This window comes from Gorilla gorilla, chromosome 23 (genome assembly GCF_029281585.2).
Source record: "Gorilla gorilla gorilla isolate KB3781 chromosome 23, NHGRI_mGorGor1-v2.1_pri, whole genome shotgun sequence".
NCBI lineage: Eukaryota > Metazoa > Chordata > Mammalia > Primates > Hominidae > Gorilla > Gorilla gorilla.
Window position 1 is genome coordinate 21,505,352 of NC_086018.1, and position 25,006 is coordinate 21,530,357.

The 25,006-nt window shown below is 52.3% G+C and overlaps 2 protein-coding genes and 1 pseudogene across 10 annotated transcripts; 2 read left to right on the forward strand and 1 right to left on the reverse strand.

Annotated features, from left to right (window-relative positions):
* The first annotated feature begins 1,818 nt into the window (after nucleotides 1–1,818).
* Nucleotides 1,819–6,206, forward strand: LOC115931964 (glutathione S-transferase theta-3-like; annotated as a pseudogene).
* A 1,879-nt stretch (nucleotides 6,207–8,085) lies between these two features.
* Nucleotides 8,086–11,061, forward strand: LOC109024612 (D-dopachrome decarboxylase-like). Its single transcript, XM_019018687.4, has 2 exons — nucleotides 8,086–8,262; nucleotides 8,627–11,061. The coding sequence occupies exons 1-2, from the start codon at nucleotides 8,155–8,157 to the stop codon at nucleotides 8,888–8,890; spliced, it is 372 nt and encodes a 123-aa protein (XP_018874232.3). The 5' UTR covers nucleotides 8,086–8,154; the 3' UTR covers nucleotides 8,891–11,061.
* An 89-nt stretch (nucleotides 11,062–11,150) lies between these two features.
* Nucleotides 11,151–19,508, reverse strand: LOC101149517 (glutathione S-transferase theta-1). 9 transcript variants are annotated; one of them, XM_004063167.5, is made up of 5 exons: nucleotides 19,144–19,482; nucleotides 16,716–16,803; nucleotides 14,375–14,525; nucleotides 11,834–12,010; nucleotides 11,151–11,629 (listed from the first exon to the last, which is right to left on the reverse strand). In XM_004063167.5, the coding sequence occupies exons 1-5, from the start codon at nucleotides 19,253–19,255 to the stop codon at nucleotides 11,435–11,437; spliced, it is 723 nt and encodes a 240-aa protein (XP_004063215.1). In that variant the 5' UTR covers nucleotides 19,256–19,482; the 3' UTR covers nucleotides 11,151–11,434. The 9 variants fall into 9 exon arrangements, with proteins under 9 accessions (XP_004063215.1, XP_018874231.2, XP_018874222.1 ...); XM_019018686.4 differs by lacking the exon at nucleotides 14,375–14,525 and adding an exon at nucleotides 17,997–18,105 and having other exon boundaries at nucleotides 19,144–19,342; XM_019018677.4 differs by having other exon boundaries at nucleotides 16,716–16,950; nucleotides 19,144–19,340.
* Between the last annotated feature and the right edge of the window lie 5,498 nt (nucleotides 19,509–25,006).

Consider the following 25,006-nt stretch of genomic DNA (forward strand, 5'->3'; position numbering starts at 1 on the left):
AGTCAAGGAATACCAAGGATTTCCAGCAACACCAGAGAGGCCGGCCCACGCCCGGCCCGACTCTTACTGTTAATCACTGGTTTTGCATTTCTCTTGAGGAACTAGTCAGGAGGAGAAAACCTAGACAGCAGCTCTCCTGGTCAAGACCCAGTCATTTAGAAGCCTAAATGGCATGCCTAGGTGCTTGGCTTTAAACTGTTAGCAGGAATGGAGTGCTCCGATTGTGTTTTAGAATAATATTCCGGGCTGGGCACGGTGGCTCACGCCTGTAATCCCAGCACTTTGGGAGGTGGAGGCGGGCAGATCACGAGGTCAGGAGATCGAGACCATCCTGGCTGAGACGGTGAAACCCCGTCTCTACTAAAAATACAAAAAATTATCCGGGCGTGGTGGTGGGCGCCTGTAGTCCCAGCTACTCAGGAGGCTGGGGCAGGAGAATGGCGTAAACCCGGGAGTCGGAGCTTGCAGTGAGCCGAGATTGCGCCACTCATTCCAGCCTGGGCAACAGAGCGAGACTCCATCTCAAAAAAAAAAAAAAAAAAAAAAAGAATAATATTCTGGCTGCTGCTGGAAGGCAGCCAGGGAGGAAGCAAGGAGATTGGATATTGCAGTAATCCTGGCCAAAGGTGACTTGTGAAAAGGGGTGGGCAACTGAAGGGGCAGGAGAATGTGGCCCCTCTCAGTCTGGAGAGAGCTGGAGCACTAGGCCAGGAAGGCACTCTTCTGCGGGGGGATAGGTCTTAAATGGGGACCATGGGATTGGGTGCAGTGGCTCATGCCTGTAATCTCAACACTTCAGGAGTCTGAAGCAGGAAGACCACTTGAGCCCAGGAGTTGGAGACCAGCCTGGGCAACATGGTGAGACCCTGTCTCAAAAAAAAAAAAAAAAAAAAAAAGACAATTTAAAAACTAGCCAGATGTGATGCCTGTGGTCCCAGCTACTTGGGAGGCTGAGGTGAGATGATCACTTCATCACTTGAGCCCTGGAGGTCGAGGCTGCACTGAGCCATGATCATCCCACTGCACTCCAGCCTGAGCAACAAAGTGAGACTCTATCTCAAAAAAGGCGGCAGGTGGGAACCATGGGGAACCAGAGAAGCAAAGCTATTCTCAAGTTTTCCAGTAACCATCCTCTTGCCAATGGTCTTTCTCTGAATCTTGGATTCGGGAATAGGGTTTTCCTGCCTTGGGAGGCTCCCTTGGGAAATGGGAGTGTCACAGCCACAGGCATCAAAAGCCCTAGAGTTGCACTTGAATAGTGGGTAGAAAGTTCTGTGCAATGCCAGGCACTGTTGGAAACCTCTGGATAGGCCTTACAGGGCCTTAGCCATCTGTGGGAAGCATTAGCTGGAGTGTAATAAATATGACCCTCAGGACTGGGGAGAAACAGCTCATTCCTTCATGAGGTGTGGGGCTGGCAGCCTTGCAGGCAGCCAGCCACCCTTCCCCTCTGGCCTCCATCCTGGGCACTGGGCCAGGCACTGGGTAAGAAGGCTGCTGCACCTCCTCTCTCCTCTTCCCTTTTAGAGAGAAAGATACCCCCAGCCTAGGATCCCAGAAAGGAGAGAGCAGACGCACCATTGATTGGCCCAAAGTTCTCCGGAGCCAACCTTTGAGCAAGGAGGGCGTGGCCGGGCTCCAGGCTCCTAGTGAGGTGCACCGCTGCAGGCTTGGTGACCCAGCCGTTCCTGCCCGCTGCCCCCAACCAGCCGTTCCTGCCCACGGTTCCTTTTCCTGGGCCTGTCCCCAGGCTTGTTCCCAGGGCCCGTTCCCTAGGTTTAGGTCTGCCCTACCTCGCCCCACCCCATCGCCCTCGCCATGGGTCTGGAGCTGTACCTGGACCTGCTGTCCCAGCCCTGCCGTGCAGTCTACATCTTCACCAAGAACGGCATCCCCTTCGAGCTTCGCAAAGTGGAGCTGACCAAAGCTGGGCTGGGCAGGCAGGCCCAGGGGATATTGGCTGCGGATCCCCACCTGTCCCCGCTGCTTTGCAGTCGGGCCAAGAATGCAGACTAACATGAAAAATCAGACTCTCCGGTGTGGAAACTATTACATAATTATCTATGTTATTATTTTTACTTTTTGGAGACAGGAGCTAACTCTGTCACTCAGGCTGGAGTGCAGTGGCACAATCATGGCTCACTGCAGCCTCGACCTTCCAGGCTCAAGCGATCCTCCCATCTCAGCCCCTCAAGTAGCTGGGACTACAGGTGCCCACCGATATGCCTGGCCAATTTATTATTATTATTATTATTATTATTATTATTATTATTATTATTATTATTATTGAGAGGCGGTCTTCCTGTGTTGCCCAGGCAGGTCTCAAACTCCTGAGCTCAGGCGATCCTCTTTCCTTGGCCTCCCAAAGTGCTGGGATTACAGGCATCAGCTGTCATGCCCTGCTGGTTGTTTATTTTAAAAGAGGCTTCATCTTTGCTTAGTGAATACAAAGCATTCTTCAAAATACAGGTTAAGAGGCGGCAGAGCAGATGCAGCAGGAGGGCAGGGAAATGGAGTGGGGCTAGAATATCTTCACCCCATGTGCTTGGAAAAAACAATGAAACTACCTCCTTGTTTCCTAAGTGGAGTAGTCCTTGTTTACCTCTCCCTGGGTCTCTTCCCTTCTTGCCTTTTTTTTTTTTTTTTTGACACGGTCTCACTCTGCAGCCCAGGTAGAGGGCAGTGGCATGATCCCGGCTCACTGCAGCCTTGACCTCTCAGGCTCAAGTGATCCTCCCACTTCCTCCTCTCAAGTAGAGTAGTTGGGACTACAGGCACACAACCACATCCAGCAATTTCTTTTTTTTTTTGGTATTTGTGGAGATGGGATTTTGCCATGTAGACCAGGCTGACCTTGAACTCCTGAGCTCAAGTGATCCTCCTGCCTCCTCCTTCTAAAGTGTTGAGATTACAGACATGCACCACCATGTCTGGCCCTGGGTCTCTTCCACTTTTATGTATTTCTTGACATTCTTCTGCCTTTTCTTTTCCTGCATCTGACTTGCTCTATCCCATGGGGCTTCTCACCCAGCTGAAGGGGCTGCTCCTAGAGGCTAGAGGCTGGAGGGCCCTGTGGCAGGGCACTGGGGGAGGCCAGCACCCTCACCCTGAGCTCCAGCGTTTGCTGGTCTGGCTGGCATACAGAGATGCAGCTGGAGCAGAATTCAGTGGAGGAGGCAGGGCTATAACTGAGCAGTAGGGCAGAGAGCAGAGCCAGAGCCCCCTGGGCAGGCCAGAAGGAGGAACCTGCTCAGCTGACACTTCCCAACTGCTGCCCTTGGTACAACCAGCTTGAGTCACCTGCTACAGAACAGGGGCTGGACACAGAAGCAGTCTGTGGAGGGAGAATGGGCAGGGGTGTGCATGTCCATTCAGTAGAAGGCCAAAGAGGCCCACATGTAGGCCTATGATCAGACTGGAGCCTGGCTTGACTGATGCCCTCTGATCCAAACACCAGGCACCTAATGCGGCCTCTAGCACTGGCCTAGAGTGCTAAAGTGAGTCAGACCTGGGAACCCCCAGTGAGGAGGGAGCCTTGAGAGTTTGGCATAAGAAAGGAAGAAGAGCTGAGCCACTGGGGGCTGAGTGGCTGAATGGGGCAGGGATTCCCAGCAAGAATGAGGTTGGTCTGAGGGTTGGGAACATGTTTGGCTGGGACTCTGGGGTATTGACAGGTCACCCAGCCTGGCCAGTAGGGCCTAAGTCCCCAGCTGGGATAGGAAGCTGAATCAGAGGGGGCAAGCCTAGAGCCCAGGGAGGAGGCTGGAGGGGTCTGACCTATGGATGGAACTGGCTGGGGGTGGGGTGTGAATTGCAGCTCCAGGGAATTGTCCTTGAGCCATGCTTCAAGGAGCTGGACACAGGAAAGGTGGCCCTCTGATGGGGTCAAGGTCTGTGACACAGTGACTAACAGAGAGGCTTCCTCTTCCCTGATGCCTCCCAGATAGGGGCCTCAGAAAGCTGCTGCTGGGAGTTTGGAGTGGGGGTGGGCAGAGACCTCAGAGAACTCTGGGTTGTCCCCATTCACCTCTCTGATCTCTCCTGCAGGCCAGCAGCACAGCGATGCCTTTGCCCAGGTGAATCCCCTGAGGAAGGTGCCGGGCCTTGAAGGATGGAGACTTCACCTTGGCTGAGAGGTAACCGGTCCCTGGGCTGCCGCTGGGCCTTGTGGGGCCAGTCGGCTGTCTGTTCACTGTTGATGGCTTGGATCATGGACTGTGGGCCCTGCACCAGCCCCAGGGTGAAGAATGGGCTGAGGCAGGCAGAGGTGCCCAGTGTTGAGAGGGTTATAGAAGTCTCCTCCTGCATTGTACAAGTGAGGAAACTGAGGCGGGAGGAGGGGAGGGACTTGCACAAGGCCACAGGGCCCAGTCTGCTTCCGGGCCTCCTTACTGCCAGCCTTGCCCTCTGAAAAAAGGAGAGTGCTAAGTTTCGAGGAGCGGCTGTACCAGGCATCTTAGTGCTACCATTTTGCCCACAAATCCTGTGGGGCAAGTGCTGTTTCCCTGGAGAGTCGAGGGACCACTCAGCGAGCTTCAGTGGCTATTTGCTAAACATCCACCAGGGCCAGACCCCATTTAAGCCCTGAGGCTTGAGCAGCGAACGTGTCTACGCCCTTCTCCTCATGGAGCTCACATTCCATTAATAGAAGGGGGAGCTGACAGTAACCCATGTAAACGTGTAACATATCGGATGTTGATGGATGCCATGGAAAAAATAAACAGGGTAAGAGTGCGGGTGTGTGTCATTATGAGGATGTTGAGGGAAGACTCCCTGGAGGAGGTGGCATCTGAGCAGGGAGCTGTAGGAATGTGCAAGGCATGAGGGGAAGGGTGTTCTGGCTGGAGGGAAGAGTGAGGGCGAAGGCTCCAGGTGGGACAATGCATGGGGTTCAGACTGGAGAGCAACGCGCCAGGGTGGGTGCAGTGAGCAGGAAGAGCAGGAGGTCACGACAGAGGGGAGCATGGGACACTGGGAAGGCGTTGGCTCTTACCGCAGGTGGATTGAGTCGCTGGAGGGTTTTGAGCAGAGGAGAACTGTGATCTGACTTACGTCGTAAAGGATCCCCCTGGCAGGGGTGAGAAAGCCATTGCAGTCATCTGGCATGCAGCGCTGGAGCCCCAGACCAAGGTGGTGGTGGCGCAGGGTTGGTGGGGATTGTGGTCAGTTCTGACTTTTCTTGAAATCTAACTGCAGGGTTTGCTGAAGGGTTGGAGGTGGGTGGGAAAAATGAAAGCCAAAACCAGCCTCCAGGTTGGTGGCCGCATGGTGGCGTCCTTTACCGAGGCCACATAGTGCCTCCGTGGTGGAGCTGGATTCACATTCAGAGCCTGGGATCACTGGATGGTCCAACACCCATAGAGGCATGATGAGCTCTGGGGGTCAGACTGCACAACCCTTCACCATAGGTGAACGGGAGATGGGACAGGGTGGGGAGCAATGCTGCCATGTCACCTGGAAGGCTCTCTCCCTGCTGGCCTTGCTCCTGGCCCTGTCCACGCTTTGGATATGTTGGGGAGATATCCAACTTGCTCTCATTCTTCAGACTCACACTGGGTGCCCCTTCCTCCTGGAAGCCTTCCGTGAGCCCCTGCTGAAGTTCATGACATTTTGTTTCTTCCTTGCTGCCGTTAGTTGAGATGATAGTCTGGCCCCGTGTAGGGCTGTGTGACCCTGGGCAGTTACCTAACCTGTCTAAGCCTCACATCCCTCCTCTGCATCATGGGGATAGTGAAAATGCCCCAGAAAATGGCTGAAGAGTGTTCAGGGCATGTCTTCTGCCCCTCTTATGTCCCCCCAGTGTGGCTAGCTTGCTGTGTATGAACTGCATGTACAAAGCACCTGACCACTGGTACCCCCAGGACCTGCAGGCCCGCACCCGTGGGGATGAGTACCTGTCATGGCAGCACATGGCCTTGCAGAGTAGCTGCTGCTGGGCCATGTGGCAGAAGGTGAGCCATGGAGGGCAGGGACACCTCCCAAGATGCCAAGGGATGCTGCTTTCACTTTACAAAATCCTGTTTAGACCTGAGACCAAATCCTGGAATGCCAGATACTGCCTAATTCACCCAACTTGTTTCATAGGAGGGAAACCAAGGACCAGAGCCAAGGAAGGATTCCCCTAATATGCCTTAATTCCAGAGCTATGAGCAGTTAATCCTATGCTCTTTTGCATACTCCAGGTTGCCTGGGAATCTTGCCTTTAGGGGGAGAAAATAAACAAACCCTCACTTTGCTACATACATAATTCGTAGATGGAGAGGTATGAAGTGAAAAAAGTCAAACTAGGAAGAAGTGAGGAGACATTTCAATTAACGTTTGTCTGATGTCTTGGTATGAAAGGACTTTCTAACCCTCAGAACAGTGGGAGAACTCAACAAAGAAACAACCACTACATGCCAGCTGCGGTAGCGCACACCTGTAATCCCAGCACTTTGGGAGGCTGAGGCAGGCAGATCAGCTGAGATCGGGAGTTTGAGACCAGTGTGACCAACATGGAGAAACCCCGTCTCTACTAAAAATACAAAATTAGCTGGGTATGGTGGCGCATGCCTGTAATCCCAGCTACTCGGGAGGCTGAGTCAGGAGAATTGCTTGAATCTGGGAGGCGGAGATGGCAGTCAGCTGAGATCACGCCATTGAACTCCAGCCTTGGCAACAAGAGCAAAACTCTGTCTCAAAAAACAAACAAACAAAAAAACATATACAAGGACATGTTGTGTAAGAAAAAATGGATTAAACATAAAACAAGCAAAAAACCGGGAAGGATCTTGGTAAAAGATATGTCAGAAGGAGGTAATGTTCTTTAAGACGCTCTTAGAAACCCTTAAGAGAGGCCTGGTATGGTGGCTCACCCCTGTAATCCCAGCATTTTGGGAGGCCAAGGTGGGCAGATCACTTGAGGTCAGGAGTTTGAGACCAGCCTGGGCAACATGATGAAACCCCGTCTATATTAAAAATACAAAAATTAGTTGGGTGCGGTGGCACACTCAGGAGGCTGAGACAGGAGAATCACTTGAACCTGGGAGGCGGAGGTTGCAGTGAGCTGAGATCATACCACTGCACTCAAGCTCCACTTAGAGCGAGACTGTCTCAAAAACAAAGAAAGAAAAATAAGAGAAACCCATCAGACAGAGACAGGAAAAAAATGAGTCATAGCTCACTGCAGCCTAGATCTCCTGGGCTCAAGCGATCCTCCTGGGATTCTTTTTTTTTTTTTTTTTCTTTTTTTTGTAGAAAACAACGAAGGGAATCTTGCTATGTTGCCTAGCCTGGTCTTGAACTCCTGGGCTCAAGCAATCCTCTCTTCTTGGCCTCCCAAAGTGCTGAGATTACAGGTGTCAGCCACTTTGCCTGACCATAATTTCAATCATATTTAAAATGTACAATTCAAGTGATTTTGCCACACTAACCACAGACTCATGTTTAAGCCACACCAACGGATTTCCATGTTTTAAATAACATATTTTGCCACCCCCTGGTGGACAGTGGCTCACCACCGGCACAAGAGGCTACATAGGCAGTCAATGGGGACCAGGCGGGGACGGGAAATGTTGTGAACCCAACGGTCCCTGCCCAGCCCCACCCGCGTCCGCAACGTATAACCACATCTCCTGACTGCCCAAGAGAAGCGCAGATTTCCATACTGAACATGAAATTGCCTGACTTCGAAATGGTGGCAAATCATTAAAAAAAATTTTAAACTCACTTTGCATTGGTTATTAGGGTCGAACTTGGGGAAGACCCCTACAGGTGTGTGTGTGTCTGTGTGTTAGGGGTGTTCAGACCTTTAATAGGGCTAGGAACCAGGCAACCACACCGCGGAAAGCTTGAGGACAGGGAAGTCCACCAGACGCCAAGCAGGAGGGTCAGGGAAGAGACAAGGTGGGGCCACTACCGGGTTAAAGACTTGTAGTGGGTGGGGCTACGCGTAGGGCCGAGACGACGGGATTTCCGGAAATCAGAGCCGGCACACGTGACTTTTGTTTGCAGAAGTGGGAAGGTACCCTAGGCAGCCAATCGGGGAGCGCTGAGTCTCTGTCCAGCCAATGAGAAGCCAGGTTGTTTTAGCGCCTCGCCCCTCCTCTCCGGTCCGCGAGCCTTGGGTATCTCCAGCTTTTTTCCGCCAGAGCTGTTTCCGTTACTCTGCCCCCCATGCCGTTCCTAGAGCTGCACACGAATTTCCCCGCCAACCGAGTGCCCGCGGGGCTGGAGAAACGGCTGTGCGCCGTCGCTGCCTCCATCTTGGGCAAACCTGCAGACGTGAGCGTGGGCCGGGCAGCACTGGGCGAGGGGAAGTTGGTGGGCCAGGGGTCCGGCCTTGTCCCTGCTCTGCCTCCGCAACAGCGACCCCGATCCCTTTCCCCAGGGACCACCCCACACCCCATTCCGCAGGCCAAGCTCTGACTTTCCGTGCTTCACGATCCCGCGGCTCCCCCTCCGCACGTCTTTCCCTTGTCGCCCTCCCCAGTCATGACCCGGACGTGACCTTCAGGGACCTCGGCCTGTACTGGGATCCCTGTCCCCGCGAACACTGCGCGTTTCGGCTTTCGCGCGCTCGGGTCGGGACCCCAGACGTAGCCCGACCGGCTCCAGCTTCGGGTAAAACTTTTCATGTTCCCCTCAGCTTGTGAACGTGACGGTACGGCCGGGCCTGGCCATGGCGCTGAGCGGGTCCACCGAGCCCTGCGCGCAGCTGTCCGTCTCCTCCATCGGCGTAGTGGGCACCGCCGAGGACAACCGCAGCCACAGTGCCCACTTCTTTGAGTTTCTCACCAAGGAGCTAGCCCTGGGCCAGGACCGGTGCGCAGGGGTAGTAGGCCCGGAATATTATTCTAAAACACAATCAGAGCACTCCATTCCTGCTAACAGTTTAAAGCCAAACACCTAGGCAGGCCATTTAGGCTTCTGAATGACTGGGTCTTGACCAGGAGAGCTGCTGTCTAGGTTTTCTCCTCCTGACCAGTTCCTCAAGAGAAATGCAAAACTAGTGATTAACAGTAAGAGTCGGGCAGGGCGCGGTGGCTCACGCCTGTAATCCCAGCACTTTGGGAGGCCGAGGCGGGCGGATTATGAGGTCAGGAGATCGAGACCATCCTGACTAACACGGTGAAACTCCGTCTCTACTAAAAATACAAAAAACTAGCCGGACATGGTGGTGGGCGCCTGTAGTCCCCGCTACTCGGGAGGCTGAGGCAGGAGAATGGCGTGAACCCGGGAGGCGGAGCTTGCAGTGAGCCGAAATTGCTCTACTGCACACCAGCCTGGGCGACAAAGCGAGACTGTCTCAAAAAAATAGCAAAAAAACAAGCAAAAGAAAACAAAGCAAAAACAGAGTCGGCCCAGCGCAGTGGCTTATGCCTGTAATTCCAGCACTTTGGGAGGCCGAGGCAGGCAGATCACCTGTGGTTGGGAGTTCGAGACCAGCCTGACCAACATGGAGAAACCCTGTCTCTACTACAAATACAAAATTAGCTGGGCGTGGTGGTGCATGCCTGTAATCCCAGCTACTCAGAAGGCTGAGGCAGGAGAATCACTTTAACCCGGGAGGCAGAGGTTGTGGTGAGCTGAGATTTCGCCACTGAACTCCAGCCTGGGCAAAAAGAGCAAAACTCCTTCTCAAAAAAAACAAAAAACAAAACACACACACACACAAAATCCAAAAACCAGTAAGGGTCATGTCCTGGGAGGCTAACTCAGCTGACTGTTAGGTCACCATGCTTACGGCCAAGAAATGTGGGATGCTGCTGGGCCCTGAGTGGTCAGATAAACTACTTTCTCTGATAATTAGAAGGCTACAGGAAATGTTTTGTTTTGTTTTGTTTTGGGTTTCTTTGTGTGTTTTTAGAGACAGGATCTTGTCCTGTTGCCCCAGGCTGGAGTGCTATGGCTCAATCAGAGCTCACTGCAGCCTTGAACTCCTGGGCTCAAGCAATCCTCCCACCTCAGCCTCCCGAGTAGCTAGAACTACAGGCATGCATCACCACGCCTGACTAATTAAAAAAAAAAAATTTCTTTTGGCTGTGTGTGGTGTCTTGGCACCCGTAATCCCAGCACTTTGGGAGGTAGAGGCGGGAGCATCTCTTGAGCACAAGAGTGCAGGGCTAGCCTGGGCAACATGGCAAGACCCTGTCTCTACAAAAATAAAAAAGAAATTAGCTGGGCGTGGTGGGGTGCACCTGTTGTCCCAGCTTCTTAGGAGGCTGAGGTGGGAATATTGCTTGAGCCTGGGATGTCAAGGCTGCAGTGAGCCATGACTGTGCCACTGCACTCCAGCCTGGGCAACAGAGTGAGACCCCATCTCTGAAAAAATATTTTTTTGGGGAGCCAGGCACAGTGGCTCACGGTAATCCCAGCACTTTCGGAGGTGGAGGCGCGCAGATCAGTTGAGGTACAGAGTTTGACACCAGCCTGGACAACACGGTGAAACCCTGTTTCTACTAAAAATACAAAAATTAGCCAGGTGTGATAGTGCGTGCCTATAATCCCAGCTTCTGGGGAGACTGAGGCAAGAGAATCACTTGAACTTGGAAGGCGGAGGTTGCAGTGAGCTGTGATCATGCCATTGCCCTCCAGCCTGGGCAACAGAGCAAGACACTTTGTCAAAAAAAAAAAAAATTTGTTTTGAACTCCTGGACTCAAGCAATCCCCCCAACCTGGACCTCCCAAAGTACTAGGATTATAAGCATGAGCTACCACACTCAGCCACATTTTTTTTTTTTTTTTTTGAGATGGAGTCTTGCTCGGTTGCCCAGACTGGAGTGCAGTGGCGCGATCTCAGCTCATTGCAAGGTCCTCCTCCTGGGTTCAGGCCATTCTCCTGCCTCAGCCTTCCGAGTAGCTGGGACTACAGGCACCCACCACCACGCCCGGCTAATTTTTTGTATTTTTAGTAGAGACGGGGTTTCACCGTGTTAGCCAGGATGGTCTTGATCTCCTGACCTCGTGATTCCCCCTGCCCCGGCCTCCCAAAGTGCTGGGATTACAGGCATGAGCCACTGCACCCGGCCTCAGCCACATTTATTAATTTCAGTCTTGGCAAACATCAGGGGGAAGCTGACCCACACGGCCTGGGAAGGGGGATTGTCTTTTGGATAGAGACCATGACCAGGTCTGGGACAGAGGAAAGTCAAATAAATCACACATTAGAGTTAGAAGCAGAGGCTCAGGCTGAGCCCAGGTTTATTATCCAAAATCAAAATGAAATGCAGTGATTAAAAGACACAAGGCCTCAGTGTGCATCATTCTCATTGTGGCTTTCAGGCGGCTGTGGAAGACAGGGTGGGGATGGTGGCTTTGGGAGGTGAGGCGCTCTGGGACTTGGGCAAGTCTTAGGCAAGCCATTCCTGCTTTCTGGGCCTGGCTCCCATGGGCCATTAGAAATGAAAATGCTTTGTGGACTGCTGAGGACAGTGCAAGGGTGAGGTTTCCCAGCTCACCGGATCATGGCCAGCACCCAGGGCATCAGCTTCTGCTTTACGGTGGGGTCTGCAGGTGGGAAGTCCTTGGCCTTCAGAATGACCTCATGGGCCTCCTGGAAGAGGTCCTCCCCCACTGCTGCCTCCACGCGCTGCCGCCATGTGGCCAGCTTGGGTCGGCCTTCGAAGACTTGGCAGCCAGCACCCACGGGCTGTGGGGAAAAGGGTACAGACTGGGGATGGATGGTTGTGAGGGCAGGGATGGGCAGCATCTGATTTGGGGACCACAGATCTCCAGGAGGGGTTTGCACACACACTTAAGCACAGTGCCATAGCCCAGTGTGGCAGCATAAGCAGGACTTCAGCAACTAGCCAGGGCCTCCTGCCTAGTGGGTCCACCTGCCCACAGCACTCACATGCATCAGCTCCGTGATGGCTACGAGGTCAGCTAAGGAGATGTGAGGACCAGTAAGGAAGGCCTTGTTCTGGAGGAACTTGTCCTCGAGCAACTGCAGGGTCACATCCAACTCTGCCAGGGTGGCTGCCAGTGTCTGGGGAGATACTGGCTCACCCAGGAAAACAGGGAACATCACCTGGGGATTGGGCAGGCAAAGTCAGGAGTTAGTGGGGTAGGGAGTTAGTTTTGATTTGCATTTCCCTAATGATTAGTGATGCTGAGCATCTTTTCTTTTCTTTTCTTTTTTTTTTTGAGACTGAGTCTTGCTCTCTTGCCCAGGCTGAAGTGCAGTGGGGCGATCTCGGCTCACTGCAAGCTCCGCCTCCTGGGTTCACGCCATTCTCCTGCCTCAGCCTCCCGATTAGCTGGGACTACAGGTGCCCGCCACCACGCCCAGCTAATTTTTTTTGTATTTTTAGTAGAGATGGGGTTTCACCGTGTTAGCCAGGATGGTCTCAATCTCCTGACCTTGTGATCTGCCTGCCTCGGCCTCCCAAAGTGCTGGAATTTCAGGCGTGAGCCACCACGCCCGGCCAAGCATCTTTTCTTGTACTTGTTGGCCAAAATGATAATATTCTCAACACATTGGGTTAAGTAAAATATATCAATTTCCTTTTACTTTTTTTTTTCTTTTGAGACGGTGTTCAGCTCTGTCACCCAGGCTAGAGTGAAGTGGCACCATCTCTGTGCACTGCCAACTTTGCCTGCTGGGTTCAAGCGATTCTCCTGCCTCAGCATCCTGAGTAGCTGGGATTATAGGCACAGGCCACCAAGCCTGGCTAATTTTTGTGTTTTTAGTAGAGACAAGGTTTCCCCATGTTGACCAGGCTGGTCTCGAACTCCTGACCTCAGGTGATCCACTGCCTTGGCCTCCCAAAGTGCTAGGATTATAGGCATGAGCCACTGTGCCCAGACTCTTTACTTTTTAAATGTGCCTACTAGAAAATTTAAAATTACGTATGTGGCTCACTTTATACTTCTATCGGATAGCACTTGACTAAATGAACTAAATTCCAGAGAGGCATAAGCCGTTCCTAGATGAGCTACTTTCATTCCAATTTCATTTCCTTGAGCCCAAGCAGGCTGGGAGAAAGACTGTCACAGGCATGGGCTTTTCCGACTGAGCAGCAGTTTGGGAACTGGGGGCAGGGATGAAAAGCAGAGAGATCTTATAGGCAACATCGTAGTTGGTGATTAGATTCCAAAGCCATGCTAGACTGAGCTAGTGACCTGATATCACATTCAAGATATCTGAAACCAAAGATAAACTGAAACCAACTAAACCTGCAACCCAGCCCACCTCCTGATTAGCTTAGAAGAGAACAGCCTCACATCCTGGCTACCTGACACAGGGAAGTGCAAGCCCTTTCTTGGGGGTGTTTATTATGCAATTTAATCTCTGCTCTTCTTTTATCATAATGTCTGGCACATAAGAATACATCATGAAGCCAGGCATGGTGGCTCATGCCTACAATCCCAGCACTTTGGGAGGCCGAGATGGGAGGATTACCTGAGGTCAGGAGTTCAAGACCAGCCTGGCCAACATGGTGAAACCCTGTCTCTACAAAAATACAAAAATTAGCCAGGCATGATGGCAGGTGCCTGTAATTCTAGCTACTTGGGAGGCTGAGGTGGGAGAATCGCTTGAACCCAGGAGGCAGAGGTTGCAGTGAGCCAAGATCGTGCCATTGCACGCCAGCCTGGACAATGGAGTGAGAGTCCGTCTGAAAAAAAATTAAAAATAATAATAATACATCATGAGACATGCAAAGAAGCAGGCAAATGTGACCCATAATCAAGAGGGAGAAAAAAACAATCAATAGAAATAGACCCGTAGGCTGGGTATAGTGGCTCATGCCTGTAATCCCAACACTTTGGGAGGCCAAGGAGGATGAATCACTTCAGGTGGAGAGTTCGAAACCGTCCTGGCCAACATGGTGAAACCCGGTCTCCACTACAAATACAAAAGTTAGCCAGGTGTGCTGGTGGGTGCCTGTAATCCCAGCTACGCAGGAGGCTGAGGCAGGAGAATTGCTTGAGCCTGGGAGGTGGAGGTTGCAGTGAGCTGAGATCGCACCATTGCACTCAGCCTGGGTGACAGAGTGAGACCCCGTCTCAAAAACAAAACAAAACAAAAAAACCAGACCCACAGAACACCTACGTGTTGAAATTAGTTGACAAAGATTTTTAGGTAACAGTGATAAATATGTTAAAGAATTTACAAGAAAAGACAGATAAAATGGATGAAGAGATGGTGAATTTCATTAGAGAAGTGGAAATTCTAAAAAACAACCAAATGGAATTTCCAGAGCTGAAAAATACATATCTCAAACAAAGAATGTATTGGATGGGCTTAATAGCAATTTGGCACAACAGAGGAAAGAATCTGTGAAGGCAAAGACAGGTCAGTAGAAATAATCCAAAACTGAAAAGAAGAGACTGGTGCCTGAGCACCTTTGGGGAATGCTCTCGCTGCCGCCCCCAACACTCCAAGCCTCACCTTATGCCACAAGGCCCGGAGGCAGCTTCTCCGCAGAGTCGTGTGCTGCCATGCCAGGTACTCATCCACACGGGCACGGGCCTGCAAGTCCTGAGGGTACCAGTAGTCAGGGACCTTATATTTGCGCGTCAGGTAGAGCAGGATGGCCACACTGTGGGTGTGGGGGTCATAATGGGTAAGGGAAGGGCACTGTGCTGGGTATTTCATACATAGTCGCTTTTTTTTTTTTTTTTTGATACGGAGTCTCGCTCTGTCGCTCAGGCTGGAGTGCAGTGGTGCGATCTTGGCTCACTGCAACCTCCACCTCCCGGGTTCAAGTGATTCTCCTGCCTCAGTCTCCCAAGTAGCTGGAACTACAGGTGCGTGCCACCATGCCTGGCTAATTTTTTGTATTTTTAGTAGAGATGGGGTTTCACCATATTAGCCAGGATGGTCTCGAACTCCTGACCTTGTGATCTGCCCGCCTCGGCCTCCCAAAGTGCTGTGATTACACGTATAAGCAACCGCACCTGGCCTTTTTTTTTTTTTTTTTTTTTTGGAGACAAGGTCTTCCTCAGTCACCCATGCTGGAGTGCAGTGGTGCAGTCTCAGCTCACTGCAGCTTCAATTTCTATAGGAGTGCACCACCATGCCTGGCTACCTTTTTTCTTTTTTGTAGAGATGGGATCTCACTGTATTGCCAGGCTGGTCTTAAATTCCTATCCTCAAGCAATCCTCCAGCCTTGGCATCCCAAAGCGCTGGCATTACAGGCATGAACCACTGTGCCCAGCACACTTCTTTAACCTTTCTGACAATTTGCCAAAGTATTAGCCTCATTTTCCAGAGAAGAAAACCAGGCTTAGAAAGGCAGAGACTTGCCCTAGGGCACACAGCTCTTAATGGCAGAGCTGAGAATCTTTCTGAGGCTAATACCCAAGCTTTTCCTACCACCAGGCAAAATCCCACAACAGAATGTCTTGCCAAATGTTTAGAGACAGTTTCTGATCAGAGAACCAGAGAGAGCTTCCAGGAGAACGGGGCATCAAAGCTGAGCTTTAAAGAAGCTCAGTTCTTTCCATTCGGTATCCACTCTCATCCGCTGGGATTCCGACCAGCCTCTGATGGCCTGACTGTTCAAAAAGGCTTCCGTGTCCCTTTGTTCTTTCTATCATTCTTTCTGCCAAGAATCAGCTCCTATCTAAGCTGACTGGGGTAGTTTGGCTTCCTAAAGTACCACTCAGGAAGCACTCCTGCAGCTGCAGGATCCTAGAACAACAGAACAGACAAGGCCCCCTGGCACTCTCCTCCTTCCCTGGGTTTTGAGGGCCGCCATGGTGATGAGATGAGCATGGATCTGGAAGGACACAGGATGTGTCCATTTGGAGACACAGAAAAGCTTTCAGGAACTTGGGGTTTCCCAAAGGTTGGGCATGCAGGCCAAAAGGGCAGAAAACCTCTGTATCTGCCACTGGCCTATATTCTCTTTTAAGCTGGGGCTACACGCGTGTCCCAGCTTAACAACTCCATTGTCTGTGCAGGGTGCCCAGGAGCTCCTTTTGCTCCCAGCCAGTTGTTCAAGCCACCTCTGAGGAGGGCTGCAGGTCTCTGTGAGCCACAGACCTGAAGGTGAGAGTAGTGACAGAGAAATGCAGAGATTGCACATTGACTCTGGCTGGTACCTGGGGGTCACAATGCTGAGTGACACAAGGACTCAGGACACCTGGGGCACCAGGGAGGAAGAAGGGCCCTGGCAGAATGTCAGAGGAATTCATCGGAGGTGCGTCCATCCTGAGATTTCAGAGATGAGCTTTAAAGCACAAACTCCAGGTTCTCCTTGTTATGGGAAGGGTGACTCTGGTGACAAAAGGGGCAGAACTGGGGAAAGACTGGCCTTTCCTGAAGAGGATTCAACTTCTTGGGACCAGCTGTGATGTAAGACGTCCATATCTGGTGGCTCTTCCATGGGGAAGACCCATCCCGGGAAGCTGCAGCCCAGAGATGGAGCCACCGGGCAGCCCAGATGCCACTGAGCCATCGCCACACAAGCTTGGCCAGAGGCCTGCCCCATGGTGGGCAAAGCTGCCATCGTCCTCTGGCCTACCCTGTCTCAAGGATACTCTCACCACTCACCAGCAACCAAAGCACTGGTGTGGAAGTAAAGTAGATATTTGCTTTTCTAATCATCAGGGTGAACTGGAGTAGCAGGAAGGCAAGGGCCTGGGGTCCAGTACTGACTCTCTGCAGGATGCGGGGCACAGAGACTCTCTGCCTCTGAAGACTTTAGTTTCCTTGTCTATGAAATAGAGGGTTAGAACAGGATGGTTCCAGCAGGCCTGGCAGCAGTCCTAGGGTCCCAATTACCTCTCCGTCAAGGTGAAGTCCCCGTCCTTCAAGGCTGGCACCTTCTTGAGGGGGTTCACCTGGGCAAAGGCATCGCTTAAGTGCTGACCTGGGAAGAGTCCAGCATGGTGGGTGGTGGGAGGAGAACGCTGAGCCCGCCATGGCCTGTGCCCCTCCCTGCAATGCTCTGGCCCCAGTTTCACAGCTCTTCTTCCCACCAGTCTGCACTCCTGGTTGGCAAAGACTGGAAGGGCTCCTGTGGGAGGAGGAGGAGACCACTCCACCGGCTGGTACAAAATAGACAACACCCCTTGCTAAGTCCTGTAGGCACAGCCTCCTCCCACAGGCTGCCCCTCTGCAACAGAGCTCACTGTGCAGGGTGTGGTTCCTGGACCTTTGCATGCACCCTACCCATCTCCTCTTTCCACTATTGCCAGCTTCATGAACTCACAATCAGAGCACCCCAAGCTGCACGATAGGTCACCTGAGGGGACTGACTTACTACCTTGTCCCTTCCACCATTAACTCTAAGGCAGGGTCATGAAACACAGAGAAGTGGTCTTTTTCTGGTATCTACCTACTTAGAAGCAACTTCTACTGGCCCCACCATGTCCCTTTGTTCACCCTGCCCTGGGCACTGTGGAGCTGTGTGTAGCATACCTGCTACCACCCCCCATGCCCCAACCTTTTATTCCCCTTACAGTTGGGGTCTCACTATGTTGCCCAGGCTGGTCTTGAACTACTGGCCTCAAATAATCTTCCTACTTCGGCCTCCCAAAGTGCTGGGATTACAGGTGTGAGCCACCGTGCCCAGCCTGCTACCCTCTCTTCACCCTCCCTTCAGACTGTTCCTTCACCAGGAAAACCCTCCTCTGTCTCCTGGGAAAACACATTTCCCTCTGCACCACTACATTTGACAACCAGCTTGGATGTCCTCTTGTCCCCCATTCCCTTTCCTCTGCTCCACACTCTGCAGAGGAAGTCCTTTCGCAGGACAGTGGGCAGTTTGCAGAAGAGATTATGTGGAGAAGTTTCAGGCAGAGGGCCAGCCATGGAGTGGGAGCCCTGGGCAGAAGGCTTAGCCAAGTAGAGTCAGTCGCCTTACTTGCCCCACCAGCCATACCTGGATTCTGCTTCCAACCCCTCCTACTACCCCACCCTGCACTGGGCCTGGGCCTGGGACTGCCAGCTGAGTCCTCAAGGGCCTTGGAGGCATGCTAGAGAAACAAAACAGGGTGTAGGGCTCACCAAGCCCCAGGGTCCCCCTGCTGCTTCCAGCATCAGCAGCCTGGGGCAACCTACCTCCCCAGCAGGAACAAGAGGCAGAGGACAAGGTTTCGGGTGGCAGAGGTTGCAGTGAGCTGTGATCCTGCCACTGCACTCCAGCCTGGGTGACAGAGCGAGACTCCGTCTCAAAAACAAACAAACAAATAAACAAAATGCCTTGGGCCAGGCACACTGGCTCATGCCTGTAATCCCAGCACTTTGGGAGGCTAAGCCGGCAGATCATTTGATGTCAGGAGTTCGAGAACAGCCTGACCAAAATTGTGAAATCCCATCTCTGTTAAAAATACAAAAAAATTAGCCAGACATAGTGGCACACATTTGTAATCTAGCTACTCAGGAGGCTGAAGCAGGAGAATTGCTTGAACCCGGGAGGCGGTGGTTGCAGTGATTCGAGATCTATGCCACTGCACTGCAACAAAGCAAAAGCAAGACTCTGTCTCAAAAAAAAAGGAGGACAAGGACAAGGTCAGAGGCAAAACAGGAGGAACAGAGGAAGGAAGGGACAAAGAGGGACTCCAATGCAGACTGGACGAGTGCAGAGGGCAGGGGTGGAAAGTCACGTCCTGAGCTGTTTGCTGTTGCAGAATCTCAGCAGCTGGGCCATAAAGAAGGGACTTGACGCTGTCCCAGTCTCTACACTTGGCACCCTTGACCTCTCTCATCCCGCCTTTCCCTAGGCCGAGGTCACACCTGCTTTCATTTTGTTTTTTAATTTTTTTTTTTTAAGACGGGGTCTCGCTAGATTGCCCTGACGGGAGTGCAGTGGCTATTCAAGGGCACCATCATCGTGCACTGCGGCCTGGAATTCCTGGGCTCAAGCGATCCTCCCACCCCAGCCTCTCGAGTTGCTGGGACTACAGGCGTGTGCCCCTGCACCCAGCTGCGCCCGTTTTTGTCCTCCGGTCTGGCTTCTCTTCATGATGCCCACCCCTTTATTCGGCCTCAGGGGAACCCCGTGGTCTATTCCGTGAGACCGAGCAGAGTTTTGGGGAGCCCCGACTCTTGGATCTCCCTGCTGGCTCACCTTTCTCTGTTCGGTCTCCAAACCAGACCAGCAATGGCCCCAGGAAGAAGGTGGCGCCGGGAGAAATTACCTAAGCTATGTATGCCTACCTGTCCCCTTCCTGACTTTTCGGTTCCCCAAACCCGAGGCTGGACCTACCTTTAATCAGATCCACGATGCGCAGCTCGAAGGGAATGTCGTTCTTCTTGGCGAAGATGTAAACAGCGCGGCAGGGCTGGGACAGCAGGTCCAGGTACAGCTCCAGGCCCATAGCGGGGACCGACCGACCAGACCGGAAACCAGAGGGAGTCAGCAAACTCCAGTGCCAGGACTCGGGTCTCGGACCTCAGACCACGCCCCTGCGGCTACGCCCCCCGACCGCGGTGCCCCATTGGGCGGCATGGACGCCTGGGACACTCTTTAGTCCAATTGCGGGCGGCGGGCGGCCCGTCTCAGGGCTGGGCCCGCCTGGCTCCTGCGGGATCAGGGCGGGTGGCCAAGAGACCGTTGTCCCTCAGGGGGACGCACAGAGGCCCCAGTCCCATCCCTTTCGTGCCTGGCTCGCTCATTTCACTTAGCATAATGTCTTCAGGGTGCATCTGTGTTGAAGCGTGTGTCAGAATTTCCCACCGTCCCCATTTTAGAGGAGGAGACAGACACTGAATGATTATAGACCCAGAAAGTCTGGCTCCAAAGTCCATCCTCTTGGCTCAACACTGCAGAGTCCTTGATGCCAGCAAGTGGCAAAGCCTCAGGGCTTACGTTCAGTGTTTTGTGGTCACTCGCTTCACTCCAGTCGCACTCCCTGGAATGTCACAGCCTTGGTCTTCCTGCTCCTGCCAGCACAGTGCCATCTATCGCATTCCCTGGGTTTATTTCTTCCTTTCTCCAGGCCTGTGTTTCTCCATCTTTAAAATGACAGGGAAGCTAGAGCCCTCCAGAGTCCTTGCAAGTCCACACCCCTGGATTCATCTGCTGAGCCGTAAGCCCAGGCCTGCCCCTTGCTGCCATGGAGCCTGTCAAATAGTATCAGGGTCACATGTCATTTTCTAAAACGAATCCCACTGAAAGTGTGTCAGCCAACGCATAATGTTTTCTAGAGAATAAGGAACATTTCTGCAAATAAAGTGGAAGTAATAACTATTTTATTTTATTTAGATAGAGTCTCACTCTCTTGCCCAGGGTAGAATGCAGTGGCATGATCACAGCTCACTACAGACTCCAACTCCTGGGCTCAAGCCATCCTCCCATCTCAGCCTCCCCAAGTAGCTGGGACTACAGGTGCGCACAAAGACGCCCAGCTAGTTAAAAAAAAATTTTTCTGTAGAGGCAGGGTCTCATTATGTTGACTAGGTTGATCCTCCCACCTCTGCCACCTGCTGGGATTACAGATGTGAGCCACTGCAACTGGCCAGTAATAATGATTTTTAACTGGAAAAAAAAGTAAGGAAAGATGAGAAATTCAGATTTCCATGTTAAAGTTTTGAAAGGAGGTAGACACTCAGAGAAGGCAATGGCTGCCTTATCCTCACCTCTGGATAACTCCAGTCAGAGGTCCAAGGAGGAGCCGTCAGGATTCTGGTCCAAGGCTCAGCCTGTCTCTTAAGTTCAAAACCTAATTTGGGGCGGGAGTGGTGGCTCATTCCTGTAACCCCAGCACCTTGGGAGGCTGAGGCTGGCGGATCACCTGAGTTCAGGAGTTTGAGACCAGCCTGGCCAACTTGGTGAAACCCCGTCTCTACTAAAAATATAAAAATTATCTGGGCGTGATGGCATGCACCTGTAATTCCAGCTACTCAGGAGGCTGAGGCAGGAGAATCGCTTGAACTCTAGAGGCAGAGGTTGCAGTGTGCCAAGACTGCGCCATTGCACTCCAGGCTGGGCGACAAGAGAGTAACTCCAACTAAAAAACAAAACAACTAATTTGGTCCGCGTTTCAGGATTGATCATTTTCTTTGGGTCTGACTCACATAAACCAACTCACAAAGTATTTATTAATTTATAGAAAACAAGATAAAAGTGAGAGTGTGTGGGTTGGTTGGTTGGTTTGTTTTTTGACTTTGCCCCTCTCTGTCACTCAGGCTGAAGTGCAGTGGTGTAATCTCTGCTCACTGCAACCTCTGCCTCCTGGGTTCAAGCGATTCTCGTGCCTCAGCCACCCGGGTAGCTGGGATTTCAGGCATGTGCCACCATGCTCAGCTAATTGTATTTTTAGTAGAGACAGGGTTTCACCATGTTGGCCAGGCTGGTCTTGAACTCCTGGCCTCAAGTGACCTGCCAGCCTCGGCCTCTCAAAGTGCTGGGATTACAGGCATGAGCCACCATGCCCGGCCTAGAAAGAAGAGAAAAGTCATTTAGACAGAATGTTCCCAACCATTGCTCAGTGCTGTCTTGGCAGTGTAGTCTCCTAGGAAGCCTCGTGGGTGTTACTGGCCAGGACCAGGTCCGTTCTGCCCATGCACAGTAAATTAATCACTGTGACATGAGTTTTGCAAAAGACTAAAGATTTATTCACAAGGGTGCCAAGCAAGGAGGTAGGATAATAGCTCTCAAATCCACCTCCCCGAAAATAAGGCTTAGGGATAAGCCTTGCTTCCAAGCAATAAAGCACAGACCCCAGTCACACTCAAGGGGAGGGGGCTATACAAGGATGTGAATACCAGTCTGCCTGCCTCGTGGGCCTACAACGCAGAAGGGCCATGCACTTGGTTTAAAACTTTGTTGTTGCTGTCTTGACATTCTTAATTTAAAAATAAGGGTCCCCACATTTTCATGTGTAGCCAGTCCTGTCCAAGGAGTCCAAAGAGGTCATGAGGGTGGACAGGGCACTGTCTCCTCTGGGCAGTGATGGGGCCACTAACAGTTGTTCTGCAGTCTCCTAGCCCCTACCCCAGGGCCACACCTTTCCCGTGGTCTCTCACATTCTTTTTTTTTTTTTTTTGAGACAGGGTCCTGCTGTTGCCCAGGCTGGAGTGAGTGCAGTGGTGCAAACTCAGCTTACTATAAGCTGGACCTCCTGGGCTCAAACAATCCTTCTGCCTCACCCTCCTGTATAGTTCGGATCACAGGCACATGCCACCATGATTGGCTAATTTTTTTGACTTTGTAGAGAGGGCATCGCACTTTGTTTCCCAGGGTGGTCTTGTATTCCTGGGCTCAAGTGATCCTCCCACCTCAGCCTCCCAAAGTGCTAGGATTATAAAGATGTGATCCGCCGCTCCGGCCTCTCTCACATTCTTGACATTTAAAGTTACCATCATTGACAAGGAACATGGGTACACTCCAATTTACTCAAGAAAAAAAACTCTTTTCTCCATTGAAGAGATATGTGGCCTGGCTGCTTCCTACTCTAGTTGAGGTCTTCTTTTTGTTTCCTTTTTCTTCTTCTCTCTTGTTTTTTAGAGATGAGGTCCTGCTGCGTTGCCCAGGCTGGTCTCAAAGTTCTAGCCTCAAGAGACCCTCCTGCCTTGTCCTCCCAAAGTGTTGGGATTACAGGTGTGAGCCACTCTGTCCAGCCTCAAACTGTGGTCATTAGATCAGCAGCAGCAGCAGCCTTGCCTGGGAGCTTGTTAGAAATATACTAACAGGCTCCCACCCCCAAACCCAGACCTACTGAATCAGACAGAGTCTGTATTTTCATAAGATCCTCAGATGATCCAAATGCGCCTTAAACTTTGAGGAGCTTAGATCCAGAACCTGGGCTGGAGGCCCCTGGGGCCCACTCTGTTCCTCACAGACTGCAAGGTATGTTTTTTTCTTGCCTCTTCTCTCTGTCCCAATGTCTCCTTCTCTCTGTGTCTGACCCTGAGGACCCTATGACATCTTCCCAGGGGAGTTTCCACTGTCAAAGAGCTGATTCTCTCTCTCTCTCTTTTTTTTTGAGATGGAGTTTCGCTCTTGTTGCCCAGGCTGGAGGGCAATGGCGTGATCTCGGCTTACCGCGACCTCTGCCTCCCAGGTTGAAGCGATTCTCCTGCCTCAGCCTCCCGAGTAGCTGGGATTACAGGCATGCATCACCACGCCCAGCTAATTTTTTGTAGTTTTAGTAGAGACAGGGTTTCTCCATGTTGGTCAGGCTGGTCTTGAACTCCTGAACTCAGGTGATCTGCCCACCTCAGCCTCCCAAAGTGCTGGGATTACAGGCATGAGCCACCGTGCCCTACTGCCAGAGGCCTGATTCTCTAGAATCTGATGGGCTCTTCTAGACAGCAATCTCTACCTGGGCTCTTGTTGAAGAAGCCAATCAGCTCATTGGTTGGAGGCCACATGACATAAAACATGGCCGTCTTCCAAGCCCTATGTGTGGACAAGAAGATAGGGACAAGTAGGTATATCACGTTCTGATACCTGGACCCACATCTGTCGCTGGGCCCACGTCTGTCCTCAGGCCCCCAGGATATACTTTTATGGGGAGTTTTCCTCCCTTCCCCTAATGTGGTCACTCATAACTTTACACCCAACAGTCAAACAGGAGTGGAAGCTACAGAGTTTCATGCAAACAATAGGCAAGGCTATGGGACTGAGTAAAAGGCACTGGACTGTGGTAGGTCTTACTCCAAGATGGCCAAATGGAAGGGCTTTTAGCTTTCTTTGTTTTTGTTTTATATCCTGAGACAAAATGTTCAATTTCTACACTTTAGAATAAAAAGAGCCATACTTTATGTTTCATATTTTTTGTATGCTTCCTTTCATACTCTTTTGAACAATGCAATCATATTTTCATTATGAGGTATAATTCACATACCATAATATCCACCCTTTCAAAATATACTTTAAAATTCAATTGGTTTAAAGCCAATTCAGTGGTTTTTAGTATTTTTTTTTTTTTTTACACATACTGCTTTATTACAAAGGATGCAGATGAGATACATAGGGCGAGGTATGCGGGAAGGAGTGCAGAGCTTCTGTGCCCTCCTTGGGCACACCCCACTCCAGGAACTTCCATGTATTCAGTCATCCAGAAACTCCCTCTCCCTCTCCCTCTCCCTCTCCCTCTCCCTCTCCGTCTCCCTCTCCCTCTCCCTCGTATCCCTCTTTCCACGGTCTCCCTCTGATGCCGAGCCAAAGCTGGACTGTACTGCTGCCATCTCGGCTCACTGCAACCTCCCTGCCTGATTCTCCTGCCTCAGCCTGCCGAGTGCCTGCGATTGCAGGCGCGCGCCGCCACGCCTGGCTGGTTTTCGTATTTTTTTGGTGGAGACGGGGTTTCTCTGTGTTAGCCGGGCTGGTCTCCAGCTCCTAACCGCGAGTGATCCGCCAGCCTCGGCCTCCCGAGGTGCCGGGATTGCAGACGGAGTCTCGTTCACTCAGTGCTCAATGGTGCCCAGGCTGGAGTGCAGTGGCGTGATCTCGGCCCGCTACAACCACCTCCCAGCCGCCTGCCTTGGCCTCCCAAAGAGCCGAGATTACAGCCTCTGCCCGGCCGCCACCCCGTCTGGGAAGTGAGGAGCGTCTCTGCCTGGCAGCCCATCATCTGGGATGTGAGGAGCCCCTCTGCCTGGCTGCCCAGTCTGGAAAGTGAGGAGCGTCTCTGCCCGGCCGCCATCCCATCTAGGAAGCGAGGAGCGCCTCTTCCCCGCCGCCATCCCATCTGGGAAGTGAGGAGCGTCTCTGCCCGGCTGCCCATCGTCTGAGATGTGGGGAGCACCTCTGCCCTGCCGCCCCGTCCGGGATGTGAGGAGCGCCTCTGCCCGGCCGCCCCGTCTGAGAAGTGGGGAGACCCTCTGCCTGGCAACCGCCCCGTCTGAGAAGTGAGGAGCCCCTCCGTCCGGCAGCCGCCCCGTCTGGGAAGTGAGGAGCGTCTCCACCCAGCAGCCACCCCGTCCGGGAGGGAGGTGGGGGTCAGCCCCCGCCAGGCCAGCCGCCCCGTCCGGGAGGGAGGTGAGGGGGGTCAGCCCCCCGCCTGGCCAGCAGCCCCGTCCGGGAGGTGAGAGGCTCCTCTGCCCGGCCGCCCCTACTGGGAAGTGAGGAGCCCCTCTGCCCGACCAGTCGCCCCGTCCGGGAGGGAGGTGGGGGGGTCAGC